At 34.0% G+C, this 25335-nt stretch overlaps 1 protein-coding gene across 1 annotated transcript in view; it reads right to left on the bottom strand.

Annotated features, from left to right (window-relative positions):
- The window catches only part of LOC130644971 (poly [ADP-ribose] polymerase tankyrase-2-like), a 51818-nt gene that overhangs the window by 9571 nt on the left and 16912 nt on the right, over positions 1-25335 (bottom strand). The window contains exons 7-17 of the mRNA XM_057450785.1: positions 2281-2347; positions 2048-2118; positions 1848-1963; positions 1635-1756; positions 1416-1507; positions 1093-1171; positions 841-1012; positions 687-766; positions 429-574; positions 283-349; positions 90-188 (exon numbers count right to left, since the gene is read on the bottom strand). Of these exons, the coding sequence (XP_057306768.1) occupies positions 90-188; positions 283-349; positions 429-574; positions 687-766; positions 841-1012; positions 1093-1171; positions 1416-1507; positions 1635-1756; positions 1848-1963; positions 2048-2118; positions 2281-2347 (1111 nt within the window). The remainder of the gene's footprint in view (positions 1-89; positions 189-282; positions 350-428; positions 575-686; positions 767-840; positions 1013-1092; positions 1172-1415; positions 1508-1634; positions 1757-1847; positions 1964-2047; positions 2119-2280; positions 2348-25335) is intronic.

The raw sequence follows: 25335 nt of genomic DNA, 5'->3' as shown, positions 1-25335 counted from the left end.
AATAATGACAAAATACTTGTGTGATAAAGTTGTATTGTATGAATACAATAAAAAACATGATCATGTGCAAATAACGAGACCACCCTCACCTTTAGTAAAAGTTTACAAATTTCAAATTTTCCCTTTGCAGCAGCTTCGTGAAGAGGGGTAAACTTCCAATAATCGGCTGCGTTAACATTTGCTCCATGCTAAACATAAGGAGAAGCAACATAAGTCAAAAAACACGATCACACCCGCATGTGCTAAACATACAATGACAGCAAATTAATATTAAAGGCTTACCCTAACTAAAATTTCTGCAACTTCGTAATGACCATAAGAGCACGCGTTATGGAGAGGCACCAATCCACTTAATAAATAAAAAAATACATTTTGAAGTATGAAAATAAATAATAAAGGCAATTTCCCTACAAAAAAAGAACAGTTACCCTTTATCTTTCGCATGCACATCAGCGCCATTTCTAAGTAAGTGTTCCACTATGTCCATTCTGTTATATCCACTTGCAAAATGTAGAGGAGTGCTCAATCTTCCTGCCATATCGCGACAGTTGACTGTTTGTGGAGTGCAAAGGTTCTAAAAAAATATATTAGATAAAACAGTTAATATGATTAATACAGTGCTACATTCGACGGCAAACCATACAGTGCTACATATGAAAAAAAAGAAGCAGTAAATGACGACGTACTTGAATCATGTGAAAATCTCCTGTTTTTGAGGCTTCCAACAACTTTAGATCAGTATCCTTCATACTCGTCTCTTGTGATGCTACAAAAAATCAATACTTAATGAAATCATTTAGATACCATTTACAAAATGGTAAAAAATCAAATGATTGTTACCTTGGAAAACCTTCTGTACACTTTCAGTTCCTAGCTGTGCAGGAGTGCAACCACTAGCAGAGCGTCTGGAAGCATCAGCACCATTCATTAGCAACAAATGACATATTTGAATATGACCAGCTTGAGCAGCTCGGTGCAAAGGCGACAGTTTCATTTCGTCCAAAGCATTAAGCTGAAAGCAACATAAATTACTAACAACTCCTGGTTTATCGTATTCCAGGTTAGCTTTTCATGAGGAATTAACCTAAATACCTCGGCTCCGGCCTTTATCAGCAGTTCCATAACTTCTGTACTTCCATTAATAGCAGACACGTGCATTGGGGTTAATTTTCTTGAAGGTAAAAGTTTTAAAGGGATGGAATAAAGAGAACAAATATAAAAATATCTCCCATCAAAACACATACTACAAAAGTCATACCATGAGTTTTTTTTAACGGCCCTCTTTTATTACGCCTCCTCTGAATTCTTAATATGTAAATTTCTTTTCTTTTTTTTGTCACCTCTCTGCGGCTATCATGTTTAAAAACATTATGGTACATGTAAAGAAATAACTACAAGCTATTAAATAAACTTACTCGTTGTTATAAGAATCCAAATTGCAACCTTTCTTTATCAGACATTCAGCAACACGTTCCCTTTTAGGGGAGCTTGAAGCAGCACACAAATGCTAAGAAACGAAGCAGGTTGCGTCTAATTCAAAATGTAAACACGAAGAAAATACACTCCTGTAATATTTTAATTTATAAAAAAACTAAAGATACATAAATGAAACCAGTTTGAAGGGTAATACTAACCAAAGCCGAGTTCTGGGTTAAAGGATGAATAAAGTTTATTAAATCTGGAGCTATGATCCTTTTTAACTTGCTTACGTCACCTGATTTGACAGCTTCCAGGTAAGTATAACCACGATATTCATCTGACAAATGCAAAAATTTAGAAGTTCAAGAAAACTTTACAGTGACAAATAAACATTTGTCATATAATGTTCAGCAAAAAGATGTACATACAAAGAAGCTTTGATTTCAGTTCCTGTGTAGCAGCGACATCAATGGCATTTTTTGAATGACAATTAACGATGGTAGGATCAGCTCCGTGACTCAGTAACAATGTGCATACTTCCACCCTGGAAAACGAAAGTTTAAAGACAGGATGTTTTCATATTTTATAGAGCTTAGTCTTGATTTTTCATGTAAAGCAAATTACGTACCTGATTTTAGAAGCAGCTTCGTGTAGAGGGGTAAATTGCCACAAGTCCATAGCATTAACGCTTGCACCATGCTGCAACAAAAAATTAAAGAAATTACATTCGCACTTACCACGTTTGTGTGTACTCAAGCATTGGTTTCTTGTGAAAAATTGTGGGTCTGAATCAAAAATTTTGGTTAACACATCATCTTTTAACTTTAGAAAGGTATCTCAAAAGCATAGTTGTAAACAAACCTTAACCAACAACTCAGTGACTTCATAATGACCGTATGAACATGCGTTGTGCAATGGTACTAAACCTCTGTAAAAGAAGAAAATCGAAAAATTAGTTAAATGATCAGTATCACTAAGAAAAAGAGTCTTTTACAGACTCTGACTTTATTTAACTTTATGCTTTATAGGAACATTTTGGGGCAGCTGTAGTCAAAACCAACATCATGTAGTATAATTGCGATTTCACATGACATGTGAGCACTGAATGCATGTATATACTCTAATCAGGTAAGCAAGTTTTAATATTGTGGATAAATATTTTCATTCATTTGTCTAAAATCTTATATCTTCTTATCTATATAATAATACGCCAGTTCCGTGTCTCTGTGACAGGCAAAGTTGATATCGCCATTTTCCTTTGATGTTGCCGAAAAAATTATGTCTTCTTTGTCGTGAAAAGCTGCGAGTTTTATGTGGTTTGTTAAATGAAGTTCTAGCACAAAGTAACGGAGATTGTGTTTGCAAAAAAGATAGCTGTTCTTTTTAAGCAATTTCTACTCTTTCCTTCAAAATAAATCTTTACAAAAGCATTTAAAAAGGGGCATGGTATATAAATGAAGTATAGAAAGGTTTCTGTAAGGTTTGTTTATGTTTTTTTCAGTTTTGATGATATTATTGATGCGAGACATGTTTGTTAGCTAGCATCATAAAACCAACCACACCAACAACAACCTAATAGCTTAGCTAGCTCGGACTTTATACCTAGCTAAGTCTCCACTTTATACTCAACTGACCAGCTATTAGCTGCTGTAGCTAGCTTATGTTTGCTTTAGTTTTATGTTGCTTTTTGCATGTAGCTAAGCTAGCTATCGTAGTGTTATCTTAGTGGTCTTTGCTAAGAATGTGACTGTAACTTATTTCAGTTGACATTTTAAGCTTAAATTACAAGCCACAACAACTTTTAAAAAATTATTACATAATATTTAAGAAGAGTTTAAGGACTGTTTTTATGCAAATAATGTTTTTTTCACATTTTGTGTATGCAAATAATGTATTTTTCACATTTTGTGTAACTAAACTTATATACATCGGTTACATGCAATATGACGAAACGATTTTTATTTAACATGTAGTAGTTCTGGTACCTTAAGTGTAGTGATTTTTGTTGTTCTAGATGTTCTGACTAAAATGCTTTTGTTTATGACATTTTGTCTTAATTAAGAAAAGTTTCAACTTTTTTGAGGGAGTACAACATCGAAAAAAATTGTGTTTTTTTTTATATTTTATATAAATTCTTACTGGGCAGGACAACATACCGAAATGACCGATCCCTCTCTATTTATAAATTTGATGCGTTCCAAATCGCAGTTTTTTGAAATTTTGGATAATATTTATTGAGTACAAGATACAAATACTATTTTTGTTGAATCAGAAGTATTTCCTAGAACCATTCTTTTTTTACACTTTTGTGGAGAAAAGTGTATGCAATATCATCAGAATTACTGATTTTGTTGCAAACTGTTTTTCTTTTTTACATTTTGAAATATTGTTATAAAGGGCATATATCAATAGACATATGTATATACCAAAATTATTAAATTCTGCAAACTTTGATTTTGTCGTTCACCTCTCATCTTTTATATTTTCATTAAACTTTTGAGGAAAATCGTAGGAATTATTTAGAATTTGTATTGTGTGTTGCAAATTTAGTGCAAAAATTGACGTAAAATGAACTGTTAAATTGATCGTTGTTGTTATAACATGAATTATGACTCAAACTTTGTTTTTGCATTTCTAATTTGACTAATTAGCCTAAAAAATTTGCCAATTGGTTTTACACTCTGTCCTTTTTATATATATATTATGTGAACATAGATGTACAAAAGTAAAGTTAAAAGCCACAAGAAGTTACTTCGAAAGTGAAGAGTGGAGCTAGAAGTAGTAAAGAAAAGTTAGAAGTAGAAAATGAAAGCTTCGGTTTAAAGTAGATTTGGATTCACAAATAGTAAGAACTTTTTAGATATGTTTAGACGTTATGTTTTTATGTCGCTAGAGTTACGTGTCAGGCAGACTCGCATTTGCCAGGAAAAAGTCACTTAAAAGCTTCAAAGTCTTTATATTTTACCGCGTTTTTTATAAAAAAAATCTAGCATATTTTTTTGCACTTTTTTGCATAATTAATGTTATCAAACAAATGTGTTGTTGACATCCTGTTAAACTTCTGTGAGCTTGCATGTAAATTACAAGGTTATATATTTTTACAAGGGTAGTGGTTAATATTTTTAAAAAGGTTGTTGACATTTTTTGGGAAATTTACTTGGGTTTTTTACATTTGTGGTTAAAATTTCTCAGCAGAGAATAGTATGGTTGCCGATTATATTGTTTGTGTTGCAAACTGCTGTTTTTTAAATGCTGTGTAAACTTTTGTGGAAAAAGACCACATGCAAAATACTGAAAGAACAAATTTTTGTACAATTAGACTGTGAGCTGTTGTGTAAGTTGGATTTTTTTTATATTTTGTTTTATAAACTTTTTTTAAACTTTAAACTAATGTAATTACGGGAATAAATATTTGGTGATGATAAAAAATTACTGAATGTTCAGACTGAAACTGTTTAACTGTTGTAACTTTCTACTAACTAGATTTTACACCTTGCACGCCGTTGTTTTTCATATTTTGTCTGAAGTTTTGTTTGGAGGATTTCATGCGATTTGACATTTGATATTTTGTGTTAGATTTTAAGAACTTTTTTGTTAAATTATGACTTATATACTTTCTTTTTATGCATTTTCAGATTATTTTTTTTAGTAAAAGGCATATTCAATATACTGAAATATTTGCTGATGTCATCAAAATTCAAATGACAGAACTTTTCAATTGTTTTTCTGCCTAAGTGGATTTTTTCACGGGCCTAATCGACTAGTCTCTTATAATAATACGGAGAGTGTGTCTGTTTGTGTGTCTGTAACAGGCAAAGTGGATGTCTCCATTTTCCTTTGATGTTGCCGAAAAATGCATGTCTAATATGCTAAATTTTCTGACGTTACGACGCGACGAAAATAACACTACTTTAACGTCAATATCCTATAATAAATTAATGAAGCCATTACAGTGCACTTAAAACTTTGAGGCCAAATAACTTGGAAACGAGGTGGTGACGTCAATGATTTTTCACCGCGTGGGTAACTAGGGACCACCTAGGACCAATTTGGGTAATTTTCCCAAACCTGGATCCCCGAATCCGTTTCGGAATGGACGGGTTGATGACGTCATTAAAAAACCTTTAAACCCTAATATCTCTGCAACCGTTTGTCAAAAGTACATGATCCTATACATTTTCTTGCTCAGCGTTTCAAGATCTATACGATGAAGGCAACAGGCATACACATTTCTGAAAAAAAACATTTTGTGTTCTGACATGTCTCTGCTGACGTCATCAAAATTTAAATGACGGTTGTTTTTCTCTGTTATCCTGCTCAAGTGGATTTTTCCACGGGCCTTATCGACTAGTACATACATAAAACGGTTCTGTAATTTATCAAACTTTAACGGTAAACAATATTAACGTCAAAGGAAAGTATATTAACATGAGTGAAGCCATTACAGTGCACTTAAAACTTTGAGGCCAAATAACTTGGAAACGAAGTGGTGACGTCAATAATTTTTCACCGCGTGGGTAACTAGGGACCACCTGGGACCAATTTGGGTAAGTTTTCCAAACCTGGGTCCCAAAATCTGTTTCGGGATGGACGGGTTAATGACGTCATCAAAAAATCTTGAAACCCTAATATCTCTGCAACCGTTTCTCAAAAGTACATGATCCTATATATTTCCTTGATCATTGTTTTAAGATCTATACGATGAAGGCAACAGGTATACAAATTTCTAAAAAAATATATTTATTTTGTATTTGCACTGCTGACGTCAGCAAAAAAACTAAAACAACCTATTTTTCCATTGTCCTTTTGCCTAAGTGGATTACTCCACGGGATTTATCGACTAGTATCTATACAATAATACGCAAGTTCCGTGTGTCTGTAACAGGCAAAGTGGATATGTTCATTTTCCTTTGATCTTACCGAAATTTTCTCTGAAGTAACCGAAAAATGCATGTCTATTATGTTAAATTATCTGACGTTACGGCGCGACGTCAATAGCAATACTTTAACGTCAATATCCTATATTAAATTAATGAAGCCATTACAGTGCACCTAAAACTTAGAGGCCAAATAACTTGGAAACGAGGTGGTGACGTCAATGATTTTTTACCGTGTGGGTAACTAGATACCACCTATGACTAATTTGGGTAATTTTCCCTTATTATTTTGGGAAGTTGTTGTTGATACTATGTAGAATGCAAACATTTCATTTATGTGACTTGTTTGGTTAATCAGTTATATTTAAAAAGATGTAGAAAAAAGCTAAAAGGTTTTCTTCACTGTGGTAGCTGTTTAGTCACATATGCACAGATCTATTTCGTGAAAATTAAAATAACTTATGTAGAAAGAAAGGTAAGGACTTCAATGGAATCAGCATAGAAATATTTTTACTCATGCATTTTAAAGCATGTAAATGTAAAATCATTGAATAACTAACTGCTGTAACACAGGACAAATTAGGACTTTTATTAGTATTCCAAGGTTGTAAACAAATCAAAATATGATTAAATATAGTTCAAAACCAGAGCAAGTTTTTTGACCATGAGTATTTTGCACAGTTTATTTAGACCTTATATGCCTTTTGCTTTTAATATTTTTGAATATGTATCTTTGTGAAAGTTGATATTCTGTGTTGTTTGTCGATCTCGATCTCCTTTTAACAGCTAAAATTAGGGTCTCAGGAAATATGATAATAGTGGAATTTTTTTGTGGTCCATTTTATCATGCTGGTGTAGGAACACAGAATGCCAATTCTTTAAATTTTTCCTAAAGTTTTTATTGTTGTCACAGTAATAAAGCTGTTCAATAGCCACTACATTAGGCACATTTTATAGACTCTGAAAGGTGCAACTACCTACTTGCAATAAAGCATACAGCATCAATGTTGCAGTTTGTTTTATGATTGCAAATAATAAATTAAGTGATTTACACATACCCTTTTTGGATTAGTAGCCAAACACAACCCAAGTTAGAGTTTGAAATAAGATTTTTGAAGTCAACCCAAAAAGAAAGTATAAAGTTGGGTGGAATGTATTATTTCCAAACTAAACAAAAAACTTTCCCGATCACAACCATGAAGGTTGGTAGGTAAAATATTAAAATAAATTACTTTAAAATTCATATACATGTGGCTAAAAACACTTTAAAATTTTCATAGTCAGGATTTCCTAACCTTCTCAAACCTCTTCAATTTTATGGAAAATACATAAAATGCGAAATTCTTAGTGTAATAAGGTGGAACTAAACACAAAAATATTACTACAAATATTACTACAAAAGAAATCAAATTAATGTAATTTGACTGTGTTACCTGATTCTTAAGTCATTACCACCTACGAATATGGCTTTTGTACTAAGTAAGTTGGACAGCTTTTAGTTGCACAGGCTGATTTTTTTGTTATATTGTATAAAACTACTTACCCACTGTCTCTACAAACTCACTGATTTTTGTGGAAACTCTTACATTTTTATCTATTTGTCAAAATTGTAATTGCTTTTTATGGAATATAGGTCCAAAATATCTATATTCTGCATCAGCTTATGCAGAAATTAAATCGGCTATCCAATTTGTATCCCTTGTTTAATTCCTTTGGCATTCTTGATTTTATATAAAATGAAATGAGAGAAAGAAGAAACGTTCGTATTGGAATTAAATTGCGAAGCCTGTGAGAGTGTCCACTTTAGTCATAAAATTGTGGGAAAAAGTTTTGCAAGCTCTGCAAATTCTGTCTAATACCTAAATTAATAACTTGTATTTAGAAACTTAAAGTGTAACACCCTTTATGCAAAGCAGATTTATTTTTAAAAACTAGGAATTAAAAACGTATTAACTAAATGTTTAGCAGTTGGTTGAAAATAGTATATGTATGATATGAAATATGTATGAAATTCAAAAAACCTCACTGACGATGTTCTCCAAAACCGTTTGGCCTGGAGAAATGCAATACAACCCGGCCGTAGACATGATCAACGTTCTAGCCTTACCAATGGGGAAATACAAACAATAATACTGGAGTAAGTATGATGATAATTGCATTCGTACAGTCATACATGCAGCAACGTTTGGATAAATAAAATGTTTCATATAAAATGTCCTTTTACAAGAAATGCTAAAAGATTATTTATCAAAATATATTTTTTAAGAAGAATTTTTCACTTGTATTTATTGTCAATAAAGTAATATCTTTATCGTTAGGGCAACCACCTTGTTTCTCTTTCTCTTCAGCCTCTGTAATATCACCCTAATTTGAGCATTCAAAACCTGAATACCTTACAATACATTTTTACGATCCTGTTCTTAGCTTTAAACTAAAGGTACAAATACAGAATATTAAGCAATCCAATGCTTGATCTAATAAACAAACAATTTTAAGTGATTGTCAAGCTGAAATCGGTTAACAACCAAACGGTTTACGCAAATACGCAATCTTTCATACATTTTTAATTCTGATGCTATTTAGATCTAAATACTAAAGATAAGAAGTGGTAGTTAGTGATTGGGTTAGTAAGTATTTATTATAAAGCGGAAAAGCCAGATGTAATTTTTCGCATTGTTTCCCGTCTCATCCTCTGCTTAGATTTTAGCGTAAAAGCCAGATGTAATTTTTCGCATTGTTTCCCGTCTCATCCTCTGCTTAGATTTTAGCTGAGAAAAATAACATTGAAATTTTCATCGTGTTTGAAATGATTAGAAACTTCTTTTTGTTTCTTAAATACATACACATGATACATACGCATAATACATACACATGATATATATTTGTTTCTTTGTTTCTTGATATATTTTTTTCAACTACGCATTTTTTTAATTTTTTATGCCCTAATTCTACTTAATATTTCTTTCCATTTTAAATAATTGGTAATCTTATAAAAGGTCAACGTGAATTTTCTTAATATAGGGAGCATCTTAAAAAAAAAAAGATAAAAAAACTTTTACTTTGTTCTGCGAAAACATTTTTAAGGCCAGAATCGCAAAAATAAGATCTGCAAGTATATATACATTGTTATCTTTATCATCAAATATATTAAATAAGTCTATCTTCGATTTTTTAGGAAGATGTCTAAAAAATCGCCATCAAGTTATTTATTACAAAATGAACTAGTTGTTAATTTGAAGAAAAAATAACTAAATCTATGGTGCTTAGTATGATCGCCTTCGTGACAAATTTAATCTCATACGTCAAGGCATCAAAATTAACACAACTGTGACTTTTGTATAGAGCAAAACTTTAACATGTGTAGGAAGTTCCACCTAATATACAAGAAAGTAAAGTAAGAAAATATCGAAAATACAATTATTGGAAGCATCTGGATTGTGTTAAAATTTAACTGTTATAAAACAAGAACTGAGATTGACTGATCGAGAACAATTGATGGAAGAGTAGCAGTAATATCGGATCTGTGAATATATAATCACACTGAACGATCTCTCGTTTACATAACTTACTAAAATATTTTGAATACATATATATATATTTGTATGTATTGGGTTTTATTATCAGCACACGCTATGAAAGAAATAAATCACCGTACATCATTTACCTTAATATTCACCATAAATACTTACATAGTTATGTGAAGTTTGTATGCACTATTAATATGTATTTACCGGTACAAATTGTGCTCTATAAATAGGGCCGTTTTAAAAATACCTGAACTGCTACATAAATGTTTTAAGAACCTGTATTTAAAAACGTTTAGGCTGGATTTTGTCAAAGATTAAAGATTTGAAAAAGTACCAGCATGGTCTCTTACATAGATTATACTTTGATCAGAGAAAAAGTGGTGAAAGAAATTTTAAAAAATTGGCGTAAATAAGTTTATACGAGATTGGTTTTTAAAACAATTTTTTAAAATTTTAATTTTTAAAATAGACACATGCAGGTGGAACAGAAACACTACGTGACTATTCTATTGTCATAAAATAATAAAAAAATATTACCTCAGAAAATTTCAGGTAAAATAATTTTGCTATTTGACAATTTCTTTCTGATTAAAGTAAGAAAATCGATTAATAAAAGGCACCATCTGCTAAAAAAATAACCAGTCACTGCACAGCCGTTAGCAACTAATCAAAAACTGTTAGAACACCTTAGAAGTTTTGAAAGTTTTATACAAAAACATAACATCTTCCTTCTCAAAGTAACACAATAAATGTTATTGCTAACCCTTAAATATACCGGGCTTTTTAAGGCCTTTAAATCAATCTGCCTCCTCCCCAACTTTTAATGGCTTTTCTACACCACATTAAACTTAGTACATTATACCTGAAGGAAATTACTGTTCGCAAAAATTAATTTTCGCGAATTTTGGCAAGATTTTGCTAATTTTGGGAAAATTAATTCTCACAATAATTGTTGGTAACTTTATAATTCGCGAAAATTAAGTCCCACAAAATTTGGATTCTTTTCACTAATTTTCTTCCTTATGATTTCCAAAAACTACGTATAATACGTCTGTGAATTTCAACTTAGCAGTCTATACTTCATGTCTCTTACATAACAGCTCCTTAGAAATCCATTTTTACAAAATGTAATTCTCGCACAATATTAGGACCAACTTCGCGTAAATTAGATCTTGCGAAATTTCACCCTCAAAAAATTTGCACTCCTTCTGTGACGTCATCGGGAGCTTTAATTTGCGCAAAATTGCACTATTTGCTTAAAATTACTTTATTTCCATTACGAATTTAAAGTTTCTTAAATAATCTTGAAATGAAGTTAATCACATGTGCATTATGGATAACTAACAAAAATATTAAATTTTGCCGAATTTCATGTTTATGCAATAAGGGATAGAAATTTACGGAATAATAGGCAATATCTAATATTTTGACAAATATGTGACCTAAAAATTGGCATGCAGATGTCGAATAGATAAAAAGCTTATTATTCTGCCATGCAGCATACCAAAATAGATTTATTATGAAAGGAAGCGGGTGGGGCTGGGGGGATATCATAAATACGGAACAATAGGGAACGCTTTTGTGAAGACGAAAACTGTACTTTCAAAACGCTTTTCCAACGGGATAACACTGGCGTAAAGTTATTTTAAGTGGTAAAATAAATGATTGGCTATGCATGGTAATATTCTTAACACAAAAGTTGTAACATCTAACTGCCTCTTAAGTTTAATTTCAAACTTGCAGTAGTTAATATTTATATTGTGAGTGTGATTAACCCTATTGTTTTTAATAACTCTTTTTTTGCTATGCAGCATGGTTATGATACTTACTGAGTTTTCATACTTATTTATTAGACACTTGTATGCCAAATATTTAGGTGCCATACCTCTTAGAGCTTTAGATATTGGCTATTAATCGAAACTGCCCCTTAAAATTCTCCATGAAATCCTTATAATCTGGAAAATATAGTAACTTTCGTTAGGATTATTCTTAGGACTTGAAACTTACAAGATAACTTTATTTTTGCGAGGGAAATCTTTCTGAAAATTTTGGTCACATGATTAATCTGATTACCTGATTTTTTCAAATTTTACATAAAAATCGAGAAAAACGGATTTTCCGGCAATTTTGGCCTTTATTATTTGCGAACTATGTAAAAACCAGAAAATATGTTAAATAACTTTTATTTGGCTGTGAGAAACTTTAAACAGAATGTAAAAATTCGCTTTAGAATGTAAGTAATTGAATTTTAAGCAGATAGTTGTAGCTATATTAGTTAAATTTGCTGACATAGGCAAATATTTATTGCTGCTATTTTTTTTCTTTCATGGCGTACTATAAGTGTGCCAATTTTGAGTCAATTTGGACAAGTCTGACAAAAGTTATGGATGTATAAAAAGAAATGTGTTAGTAAAAGATAGACGCTCTAGAGAAAATAGTTTAATGTTGCTGTTGCTGAGAAATGGAAACAGAGGTTTAAGATTAAAAATACCTTATATGCATCGAAAATGTTTAGTTTTTATGCTGCTTATTATGTGTGGAGATGTGGAAACATGCCCTGCACCAGATGCTATGGCAGGATTTAGTAACATGAACGGTATTAAGATCATCCACCAAAATATAAGAGGGTTATTAAACAACATTGGAAGTTTATCGCTATTTTTGGAAAAATATAAGCATATCAACATTGTTACGTTATCAGAAACACACATAACTCTAGAGGGATGGAATGCTAATTGTAAACTTTATGATATTCCGGGTTATACATTTGTTCAAAGATGTCGAAAAAATTGAAATGGTGGTGGCGTAGGAATGTATATTTCAAACAACTTGAAATGGAAACAGTTAGAAATCGACAGTGACAAACTGGAAACAATTTGGATCGAAATTTGTATCCAAAACTCGGAAAACTTCATTGTAAGCACTGTGTATAGACCCCCGGATACCTTAAAATATCTACACAAAGATTTTAACGAAACTGTTGAGAAGATTCTAATCACGGCAAAATCACGGCAAGCAAATGTTGTCAAGAGATAATTCTCCTTGGGGATATAAACGTTAATTTTCTCGTTAAATCAGACAAGAAAGAACTGAAAAATTTAATTCCTAGAAATGGTTTAAAACAATTAATAACGAGTCCTACATGGGTTACGAATAAACTTTGATAGATGTAGTGTTATCTAGTAACAATAAAAACATTTCAAAAACTATAACAGTTGCTTTAAGCATGAGTGATCATGATCTTATTGGTTGTATACGAAAACTAAATGACAATCGTTTCAGCCCTAGAACCATAATATGCAGAAGTTATAGACTGTATGATCCAAATGCACTAAAAGCAGATCTTTCCTCATGTGGTTTCGAACCTTTGTATCAAACGAAAGATGTAAACAACGCTTGGAAATATTTGAGAACCATTTTGACAACGTTATTCAACAAACACGCACCCATTATAATAAAGCGAGTCAAGGGTTCTTTATGGTCCTGGTTGTCAGTTGATATTAAGACGAATATAAATGTACGTGATCAACTTTGTCGTAAATTCTGGAGATCGAAAAGTTCTACCGATTGGGATTCTTACAAACAACTAAGAAACACTTGTACATACCAAATATAAAAAGTGAGAAATGATTACCATCAAAATCTTTTAACCGAAAACAGGAACAACCCACAGAAATTTTGGAAAACCATCAAAAAAATATTTCCGGGAAAGAGTACCTGTTTACCTGATTCATCTATTTCTTTTATAACAGGAGAACACATCAAAGAAAATACTACTTCGAACTCAAACACTTTTTGCAAGTTTTTTGGCACAGTAGCAGGCAAACTAAGGAAAATCGCGTTTCCATTGAAAGAATTTGTGTGGAGTGTTCCGCGTCACAGTAATATTAAAACAAAAAGTGTTTATGTCTTTGGGTATGTTTCAAATTTATTTTTACAGAAAGAGTTAAAAAAGCTACCGGCATAGATGATTTGTGGAATGGGATGTTAAAGGATAGTAAGGAAGAAATAGCAAAGCCTTTAACTACATCATCAACCTTTCCCTCAAAACAGCAACTGTACCGAAAGATTGGAAAACGGCGCAAATAACTCCAGTACACAAAAGTGGAAACGTTACTGATGCAAATAATTATAGACCTATATCTATACTCCCCGTTGTTTCTTAAATACTAGAAAAGACTTTTCAAACACCAATTTATGAACTACCTGGAAGAAAATAACCTCCTTACAGATAACAGTTTGGTTACAGAAAAAAGCGTTTAATGGCGGTAGCGACTACTTTATTTATTGACACCATCAGAAAAGCAGGCGCCGGGGGACTATTATCAGGTGCTGTTTTTATTGATTTTTTAAGACGTTTGATACGTTGGGTCATGACAACTTATTATGGAAATTAGAAAATCATGGAATAAAAGGACTTGCTCTAAAATGGTTCGTTAACTACCTGTTTGAACGTCATCAAGTAGTAAAATTTCAAAATGAAATACCAGACCAGTTGCCACTGTTATTTGGTGTTCCGCAAGGATCAATACTGGGACCAATTTTATTCCTTACAGTACAGTCCAGATGTAAGCGTACGCGTACGCTCAAGTTTCACACCTTTTTCTCGGAGGCGGTAGTTGTTTGTCTTTTGTTCTTATTAATTATCTTGGAGTCTTGTAAGTCATTAACTTGCGCGTAATAAACAAAAGATTATTGAAGAAAAAATAGCTTATTATAACTGCGCGTAACTATTGTTAAATAGTGTTAACATAACTATTCCCAATAGCATAATTGCAAATGTTATCAACTCTATCAATGTGACACGAAGAGCCATTGTTTAATATTTTTATTAAACAAAGGTTTTGCGTGGAAACTAAATAGACTAGCGAGAAGGCATTGTTGGTTGCGCGGGTTAAATAAAGCCTTTACGCGATAGAAATTATTTTATTTTAACAAAGATTGAAAATTTTTTTAGATTGCATTTTAAAACTTTAAAAACGAAAAACGGCGATAGAAATGTTTTTTTAGATCGCATTTTAAAAGTTTTAAAACGAAAAACGGCGATAGAAATGTTTTTTTAGATCGCATTTTAAAAGTTTTAAAACGAAAAACGGCGATAGAAATGTAATTTTAGATCGCATTATAAAAGTTTTAAAACGAAAAACGGCGATAGAAATGTTTTTTTAGATCGCATTTTAAAAGTTTTAAAACAAAAAACGGCGATAGAAATGTTTTTTTAGATCGCATTTTAAAAGTTTAAAAACGAAAAACGGCGATAGAAATGTTTTTTTAAATCGCATTTTAAAAGTTTTAAAACGGAAAACGGCGATAGAAATTTTTTTTTTAGATCGCATTTTAAAAGTTTAAAACGGCGATAGAAATGTTTTTTTAGATCGCATTTTAAAAGTTTAAAAACGAAAAACGGCGATAGAAATGTTTTTTAGAATGCATTTTAAAAGTTTAAAAACGAAAAACGGCGATAGAAATGTTTTTTTAAATCGCATTTTAAAAGTTTTAAAACGGAAAACGGCGATAGAAATTTTTTTTTTTAGATCGCATTTTAAAAGTTTAAAAACGAAAAACGGCGATAGAAATGTTTTATTAGATCGCATTTTAAAAGTTTAAAAACGAAAAACGGCGATAGAATGTTTTTTTAAATCGCATTTTAAAAGTTTTAAAACGGAAAACGGCGATAGATATTTTTTTTTTAGATCGCATTTTAAAAGTTTAAAAACGAAAAACGGCGATAGAAATGTAATTTTAGATCGCATTATAAAAGTTTTAAAACGGAAAACGGCGATAGATATTTTTTTAGATCGCTTTTTAAATGTTTAAAAACGAAAAACAGCTATAGAAAAGCTTTTTTAGATCGCATTTTAAAAGTTTAAAAACAAAAAACGGCGATAGAAATTTTTTTTTAGATCGCATTTTAAAAGTTTAAAAACGAAAAACTGCAATAGAAATGTTTTTTTAGATCGCATTTTGAAAGTAAGAGCTTGTGATTTTAAATATATCAGATTAAAATCGCGTTACTATAATTAGTTTCGTTGTTAAAAAAAATTAAAATTCAATGGCCGTCGCGTTTAATTTATTCTCGCGCAGAGTATTGTTTTTAAACAATGTTTCTCGCTATGCTTTTGTTTTTAACACGAAGCAATTATTTTCGCGCAATTTGAAAGGAACTCGCTATCCTATTGTTTTTTTTAATGAAAGCAATTATTTTTGCAAGTTGAGCGTACGCGTACGCTTACATCTGGACTGTACTGTATATTTTTAAATGACTTTGAAGACTGCCTGATCAATTGCAACGTTATTGAATTTGCTGACGATACTGTAGTTTTTGTTTCTGTAAAACGACAGAAGAAGTGCAGAAATTGTTAAGCGAAAATGCAGAAGGAATTGTATCGCACTTCCGAGCAAACGAGTTAGTTATAAATATAAAGAAGAATAAAACAGAATGCATGCTTCTTGAAACTGCAAAACGTATCGTTAGTGGGCCTAAGAAACTTGATATTTTTTAGAACAGAAATAAAATTAACTGCACAGATTCATACAAGTATCTTAGTACTTGTATCGACCAAAACCTTAACCTTGGAACAAACTTTGATGTTAAACTGAAAAAAGCCACATCTAAACTTTACCTTCTGAAAAGGTTGAGACAGTTATTAACACCAGAAGCTACTGTTGCAATTTACACAAGCATAATTTTATCAGCATTAAGATATAACTGTATTGTTCAATTGAACTTGTAAGAAAATGCATTGAAGGAAACGTATGTTCGAATTTTCAAGATTATTTTAAAGTAAACGGTCATAGAAAAACAACAAGAAACAAAGATATTCTATTTGTTTTGCCTAAGGTCAGGCTGCAGTTTGCAAAGTCAGGCTTTTTCGCCATGGGAGAAAAGCTTTATAACTTGTTACCTAGAGAGATCCGATTAGCCGAAAAGGACTTCAACAAGAAACCTAAATATTTTGAAGTCTAAACATCTTTTTATTTATTAATATTTTTATAATGTGTACATTTAATATTTTGACTATATCTATATATTTTTAGGTTTTTATTTTTATAATAATAACAATAACAATAACAATAATAAAAATAACAATAACAATAACAATAATAACAATAATAATAACAATAATAACAATAATAATAACAATAATAACAATAATAACAATAACAATAACAATAATAACAATAACAACAATAACAACAATAACAACAATAACAACAATAACAACGATAACAACAATAACAACAATAACAACAATAACAACAACAACAACAACAACAATAACAATAACAATAACAATAACAATAACAATAACAATAACAATAACAATAACAATAACAATAACAATAACAATAACAATAATAATAATCATAATGATAACTGTCGCGGAACGCAAAGTTTAGTTGTATTATGTTAGGAAAAGTTTTTGTGAGGAAGTTTTGAGCACTGCCAATGGACAAAACGAGATGCCCATCAGGATTGCAAATAGGGCATTGGCTCCTTCATTTACCATGTTCGCAAATTTGACTTCCTTCGCATGCTCTGCATTGGGATCTTTGTTTTTTATGCTTGCAAATACTGCCACCACGACACTTTGTATTGTGATCTCTGTTATTGATGCTTGCATATACTAGCACCTCCACAGTCTTTGTATTTGGTTCGTTCTTTTTGATGCTCGCACTTTGTATGTTCCTGTATTACATTTTTAAGATCCAAACACCTGATGCATGTCTTTGTCAGTTGTCCATTCCCCTTGATCCTGAAAGATGAAGAGTGTTTACAAGCTGTGCATTTCCTCTTCACAAAATTTTGGTCATGTTTCATCTATGATGGAGGCTGGGTAAGATTTCATTTCTTTGGGATGATTGGCTGATATCCACCCCTTTTTAACAGGCATTTCTCGAGTTCCTCTACCTGCAGCATTAGCCTGTCATTTTCAAAACGTCATTCATATTTATTTTCACTGAAGATCTTGTGATATCTAGAATCTTTCTACCTGCTACAGCATACCCAAAAGTAAAACCCATGTCTACAATAGTTTCATAGAGCATGTCTATTACTTCCTTCTCGTATGGTGTAACGGTCGTTATTTTAATATATACTTTTACATAATTTTGAATATGCTTAAATCTTCGTCATGTGATACAGGTTGTTTATTGTTGATGCACTTAGGAACCGGTTTTTCGGGAGATTTTGTAGAAGGAGCGAGTGCGGAAGCTGTTGCTCCCTCTACATTCGCTGGCGAGTGTAAGCGCACGCAACCTTGGGCGTACCAAATGCCTATCGCAAGTACGCCAATAATAATTATTACACACTAGCGATGCTGGAACTTGACTTAGGTTGATCACTTGATGAAGTCTGGTTCTTGCGTAAGTTCTTCTTGTTCTTACGATTCCATTCAGCAAGTTTCTTGCCAGCAGCAAGTTTATTACCAGCAGTAACTCGGCCTTCGTTTTTCTTGGTTATAAGTTCTTGCTTCTAGCTCATTCATTCTAACACTAAAGTAAAGTCTGCAATTTTAGAGACGATTTATAAAATTCACTCCTATCATTGTATTGTTGTACTCTTATAGATTCTTATATAGATAATTTAAGTTTATTCCCCATTTTCTTGCATCACATGCGTGTCTTCTACATCTAACTGCTTAACATCTTCCTTTTTCTTGTGTGTGCAGCAACCAGAAGGGGTGCTAAAAATTTACCAAAGGCAGAGTACAAAAGGATTCCTAGATCTGCCATATTATCCTTAATGATTGGATCCTGCTCAAAATCTTGCTTTAGAGCTTCAGCACTATCATAATAAAATTCATATATCAGTAGCTTAGATATATCTAGAATAGCTTGAACGACATACACAGGGTTCGGCATTTTAATCCCTGTTTTAACCATTTCTATACCCGTTAGATTTTTGCTGAAACGAATGCAACCTTTGAAGTTTGGCTTTACTACAAGCTTTGATTACTTTTCTTGGTTTGTGACAAGCCTAAAATCACGATGGTTTCTAACATTTTCCATTGTCTTACCAAAGACAGAGACGTTCATAAGCTGGAAAAAGTCCTTCTCTAAATCATTTGCGGCAGCAGTCCTCAGCCTCGTGTTATGACCTATATAGTGCTTAAGCCATGGACTCTGATTGAGCTGGATGACTCGGTGCACTTTTCTCATAATAAGTCCGTGCTTTCTAGAATCGTGGGGGGCTCTAATATGCACTATGTACCCACACTTGTGTTTAAGGTTTGGTATAAACTTTTCAACCTTGTTAATCATCATACGCTCAGGTAAAAATGGAAGCTCGTTATGCTTATCATGCAGCGTCTCAGGGTAATCTATATCAACCTCAAGCAGGCATCCATGCTTGTTCTTTTGACTGACTTTGCGATTTGTTGTGCTGTAAACTTCTTCGTCTCGGGAATCCATTTGAAGCTATCTGTCAGTAAATCTTAACTCATTGCCCATCCATACTGGTTGTTGGCATCAAGATACATGATGTTTGGGCATTCCTCGTCTGGATTATATTGTTCACCCATATACTTGTTGTTAGCTTTGGCATTGCGATGTACTGCCTGAGTTTTACCTCCACGAATACCCTTTTCAAACATGAGTAGCATGTCAGGATCTGTGTGGAGCTCTAATTTTACTTCAGTACATTTTAGTGCTGCTTTCCAAGCCAATCCCAGAGGGGCAAAAAATGCGGAGGATCTAAGTTGTAGTTTTTGGAAACTTTCACAGACATCTGCCAAGAGTAGCACATCTGTAGTTAGATAGACATCGTGATAATCACTGAGCATAACCTGATCTCGCTCTGGCATGCTTCTTTTGGAGTAAGCTTCAAATCTTTAAATCGTTGCCATCCATCCATATATTCATAAGGATATACTCTTTTTCGAAGCATCATTCGAAACATATCATCCTTAGCTTTAACTTTAAGTCTTCTTTTTTCAGCTGCTTGGTACTCTCTAGCTTCCAATTTTTACATGAAAATCTAGCGATGTAGTCATCTGATATTAATTTTAAACACTCTTGTTTGCATCCATGCCACTAGCGCTCATTCTACTAAGGTTCTAGACTCGATGGCATAAATATACAACTATCGATGAACCTAAGCTCTATATTCTTAAATACTTGCTCTCCACTTGCGTTTGTAACGCCTGCTAGCGGCACCATAGTTTTAAAATTAAAGCTTAGGTACTTCTTTGAATTTTACTCTACACAGCCTATGGCTTTCATATTGTATTTCTCTCCTAATTCCTAATGAATAAATGTGCGTCGTAGCCACTCAGGTTGTGGAAAATGATAGGAATGTGTTTTTGAACCTTATACGCCTGGTTGCAGTTATGTGCTGATAGAGACCTGTATAGTGACAGTGATCTCGAATCCTTGTGTGCAGGATCGTCGAATGGTTTCATAAAGATATGACATTCTGTAGGTTCGTTGTATTCTCTCTTCAGCACCTCTGTTAGTTCTATCATTTCTTGCTGAGGAAACGTATTGTACAATCTCTTCACCTCGTCTTCCAAATGGTCCTCGAATTGCTTACCACAATTTTCCCCGAGATAAACAGTTAGTGGATTTGGTACATCTCCGTAAGCAAATTTGCTATATGTGCACCATCCAGATGGTTCATGCATGTTCAGCTTTTTGCTCTTGCTCTCTCTACAGTCTTCAACCCGGATGAGTAGACTTTTGAAGTCTGCGTATATGGTAAAGGGCACCCTAAACTGCATCTGACCATCCTGGTATTTCAACCATTTTTCACTCTTCTTTGGCATCGTAATCTTGACTGCTTCGTGATCTATGGAGTATTTGTAGTGCTTGTCCCTCAATTCGAGTGTGTTGAATGCTGCTAGACAGTTTACACAGAAATGCTGTTGATGATGTTTTTTACGATTTAACCGACTCAACAATCTTAATATGTTCTTAATGCAGCTGTAGTGTGTCTTCTTACTGTCTTTGAAGAGCAGTAGGTTCACTTGTTTACTACGCGTGATGTTATAGTTGGATTGTCACAGGGTATTAATGTTCTTTTCGCCACGTAAAGCACGTTTACAGCAATGTCTGGATTGTTCTTCTTAAACTTGGATATGCTTTTGATACTTGTAGGTAGATTCTGCCAGTTGTAGTGATTTTCGAACTCTCGTAGGATATCCTTTGCACATCTTTCACGATCTCTACATGGCGCAAAAAAGCTATGACACTCCATTTGAAGATCTTTTCATCTTTATTTTTGGGGTTGATGATAGCCTTTTTATAGGAAGTCCAGGTAGGCAGTTCATGTACGAAGAACCTCTCATAAGCAGCAGCTTATGGAATTCTACATCTAGATGCAGGATTCGATCAATGGCAAACCCGCTCTGTGGTAGGGCTGGATGCTCTGTATGTTTCTTGATCTATGCAGACATGGTATCCAACACATCATTTACATCACTACCCCGAAAAACAGAGGTAATATTGCTGTTAAAGGGTTTCTCCATTCTGATGAATGAATGTCAGATCCAGGTAAGTCTTCTGCTCCTTCTAGATCTTCTGCGTCAGGCTTGATGCCTAACACTTCTTTTTCCACAATATCTACATGACAGTTGTACCTTTGCAGACTCCATGTTTTTCACTTGTTCCTCAATACATATCTTAACGACAGGTCTCGTCATAGAAATATATCCATGAACGCCAACTTTGTTAATGCCTGGGATACGAAAGCTTCGAATGTCTTGTGTAATGCATGTTTATGCTCTTGAGGTGTGAGATCAGGCTCGTCATCCTCAGACTCTTCGAATAGATCATGTATACTATCGAGATACCTCTGCTTCTTCTTTGACTTCATCATGAAGCGTAAGCTTTGCTACGATGCATAGGGTGAAGGGTCTCTTTAAGAGACAAGAGAGGAGTTGAACGTCCTCCACCATACCTTAGTTTAAAGGGGCGATTGTGGAAGTCCCATGAAATGCCACATAGTGATGATGTCACTTTAAAAAACACCCAGTCCGGTCTGTGAACGGTTGGCGCTAGGAATGCCAAACAAACTGCGTAAACGGGAAGGTGTCGCTCACAGTAGGACAGATGTCAGGTGTGAGCATCGTCAGACCGTTACCCAGCTATCACATCAGAAGGTAGATAACACTAGGTTGAGGGTGGTTAGTGTAAATGTTGGTACTCTGAGAGGTTGAGCAGGTGAAGTCGCTGAAATGTTAGAACGTAGATCTGTTGATATGTGTTGTGTTCAGGAATTCAGGTGGAGAGGAGCTTCAGTGAGATTTGTGGAAGGTAGGAGGGCAAGGTATAAGCTTTTTTGGATTGGTAATAGTGATGGATATGGAGGAGTTGGCATATTTGTTGCAGAGAAGTTAAGTGTTAATAGTCGTATTATAGTGATAAAGTTTTTGATAGGTAATAGGATTGTCACTTTTCTGTCAGCTTATGCTCCACAGTGTGGACTCATTGAGGAAGATAAAGATAAGTTTTATAATGAGTTAATAGCAGTCACATCAAAGTTTAGAGACACTGAACTTGTCATGGTGGGCGGCAACTTTAATGGTCATGTTGGGAAGTCATCTGAAGGTTATAGAGGTGTGCATGGAGGCTATGGACATGGTGGTTTGCAACACATCATTCAGTAAGAGACAGAGTAGGCTGATAACATATGAGTCAGGTGGTTGTAAGACACAGATAGATTACTTCCTGGTTAGACAGTCAGGCAAAAAAGTGGTGAAGGACGTGAAAGTTATATCAGGGGAAGAGTGTGTTTCCCAGCATAGGTTGCTGGTTTGTGATATTATCTTGAAGAGTGTTAAAGAAGCCAAGGCAAAGTACATGCCCCGTCGTAAAGTCTGGAAGCTGAAGGAAGAGATTGTACAAAAGACAATTTAGTGCAAAAGTTCAGCAGTTAGCCCACAATGGTCAATGTGATAGTGACAATGCTGAAAGTACTTGGACTACTTTGAAGAATTGTCTTCTAGAAGCTTCTGATGATACCTATGGGTGGACGAAGGGACCAGCTAGACATAGACAGACCTGGTGGTGGAATAATGAGGTTGACCAGTGTATAAAGGAAACAAGGAAACTTTGGAAAGAGTGGAAGTCAGGTGGTAGTAAAAATATTTACTTAGAAGCTAAGCGTCATGCTCGTACAGAAGTGTATAAGGCAAAATCAGAAGCAGAGAAAAACAGATTTGCAGATGTGTTACGAAGGGAAGACCATAGGTATTCAAGATAGCAAAGCAAATGAAGAAGACTAATCAAGATGTTGTAGGTGAGAAGTGTATACATAAGGATAAAGGTGTTTGGCTAGCACAGTGGAGGAGAAAAGGGTAGCTTGGAAGAATTATTATCAGAGGTTGCTTAACACTGAGTTTGATTGGGATAAGGATAATTTGTCTGATGATGATGTTGTAGAAGGGCCAGCTATGCAGATCAAGACAGAATGGGTAGTGGAGGCTATTAGTAAATTGAGGATTGGCAAGGCTGCAGTATCAGGTACTGTTGCGAGATGGTAAAAGCATCTGGATATATTGGAGTTGAGCTTATTACAAGTCTTGGTAATCAGATTATAAAGGATGGTGCTATTCCAAGTGAGTGGCAGTCAAGTGTAATAGTGAATTGTTTCAAGGGCAAGGGTGATACATTAGAAAGAGGTAACTATAGAGATTTGAAGTAATGAAAGTTATTGAAAGAGTAATTGATAAGTTAATTAGAGAAAGAATTGATATAGATAAGATGCAATTTGGTTTTGTTCCAGGACGTGGCACTACAGATGCAATATTTTTACTCAGACAGCTTCAGGAAAAGTATTTAGGAAAGAGAAAGAATCTCTATTTTGCCTTTTTAGATTTAGAGAAAGCTTTTGATAGAGTGCTATGTAAAGTTATTTGGTGGGCTATGAGAAAATGTGGTGTGGATGAGTGGCTAGTTACGATGGTACAGTCTATGCACAGCAATGCTGGAAGTCGTGTCAGGATTAACAATTCACTTAGTGATAAATTTAGTGTTAATGTTGGTGTACATCAGGGTTCTGTACTTAGTCCTTTGTTGTTTGTTCTAGTCTTAGAAGCGCTGTCGATGGAGTTCAGAACAGGTTGTCCATGGGAGTTATTGTATGCAGATGATTTGGTTCTCATAGCAGAGTCGATGGAAGAATTAGTTGGGAAGTGGAAGAAAGGACTAGAAGAGAAAGGCTAAGGGTGAACACAGCAAAGTCTAAAGTCATGATTAGTAGCATTGCAGCCAAGTGTGACCTTGTAGTTGGAAAGTGGCCCTGTGGAGTTTGCAGGAAAGGGGTTGGTAGTTACTCAATTTTTTGTCAGACTTGCAAGCATTGGGTACATAAGAAGTGCAGTAGTATCGGTGGAAGGTTAAGAGCTGACATTCAGTTTGTATGCAAGCGTTGCAAAGGTGAGATTATAGAGAATGAAATATTTCCAGCTTTAATGATGTACAACAGTGGCTCGTTAGAGATAGTTGAGAACTTCTGTTACTTAGGTGATATGTTGGGCAGTGAAGGGGGTGTTGGAAGAAGTGTTACTTGCAGGATAGGTTCTGCTTGGAAAAAGTTCAGAGAGTTTGGAAAAAGTTCAGAGAGTTACTTCCTTTGTTGACCAGCAGAGTCTTGTCAATTGAGGTAAAAAGTAGGTTGTATGAGGCCTGTGTAAGAAGTGTTATGTTGTACGGTAGTGAGACATGGGCAGTGAAGCAGGAAGATCTTGACCGTTTAGAAAGGAATGATATGAGGATGGTTAAGTGGATGTGTAACGCCAATCTGAGAGACAGAAAGAGTTCAGATTAGCTAAGAAGCAGGCTAAGTATCCGTAGAATTAAAGATGTTATCCAGATAAGAAGATTGAATTGCTGGGGAACTTGGAAAGAATGGAGGAGGATAAGGTAAGAAAGTGTAGAGACTTGATAGCCCAGAGGCAGACAGAGAAAGACTTGGCAGGTTATAAGGACAGACTTGATACAGCCGAAGTTAAGTCTAGATCAGATTGGAAGAGGGTCATTAATATACCCCGTCCAACCCATGCTAGCATGGAAAGCAGACGTTAAGCCGGGAATGATGATGGTGATGATGCTACTTGCTTTGTTGTACAAACTCATAATTCTGCTGCTGAAGCCCTTGTAAGCATCTTTTAGGCGCTCTTTTATAGGTTTTAGTGCAGCTTTGATTAACCACTCATACCATCCTTGCATCCTTACTTTTAACCACTGATTGATTCCTCTACATCTCTTGCTCTTCAAATGTATCCAGTAAAGAAACAAGATCAGCCTTGCGCAGTCTATGGTGGCCTGTCATATCAAAAATTTTTGCAATATCACGTAATTTTCTAACTTTTCTTGTGTTTATCTTTATTTTAGATTTTTGCATTGGATTCTTTTATCACTGGACAATTAACGGATTCATTTATACGTACGCAACCTCTCAACCAGTATAGGCTTTGAGAAGGGACTTTCCCCTCTCTACTCAACTTGAGCATGACAATCTTAAAGGTATGCATGAGTGAACACGGTCAAAGCCTTTTCAGAAATGAGTA

The sequence above is a fragment of the Hydractinia symbiolongicarpus genome, chromosome 5 (genome assembly GCF_029227915.1).
Source record: "Hydractinia symbiolongicarpus strain clone_291-10 chromosome 5, HSymV2.1, whole genome shotgun sequence".
NCBI lineage: Eukaryota > Metazoa > Cnidaria > Hydrozoa > Anthoathecata > Hydractiniidae > Hydractinia > Hydractinia symbiolongicarpus.
This window is presented reverse-complemented; position numbering and strand designations above follow the sequence as displayed.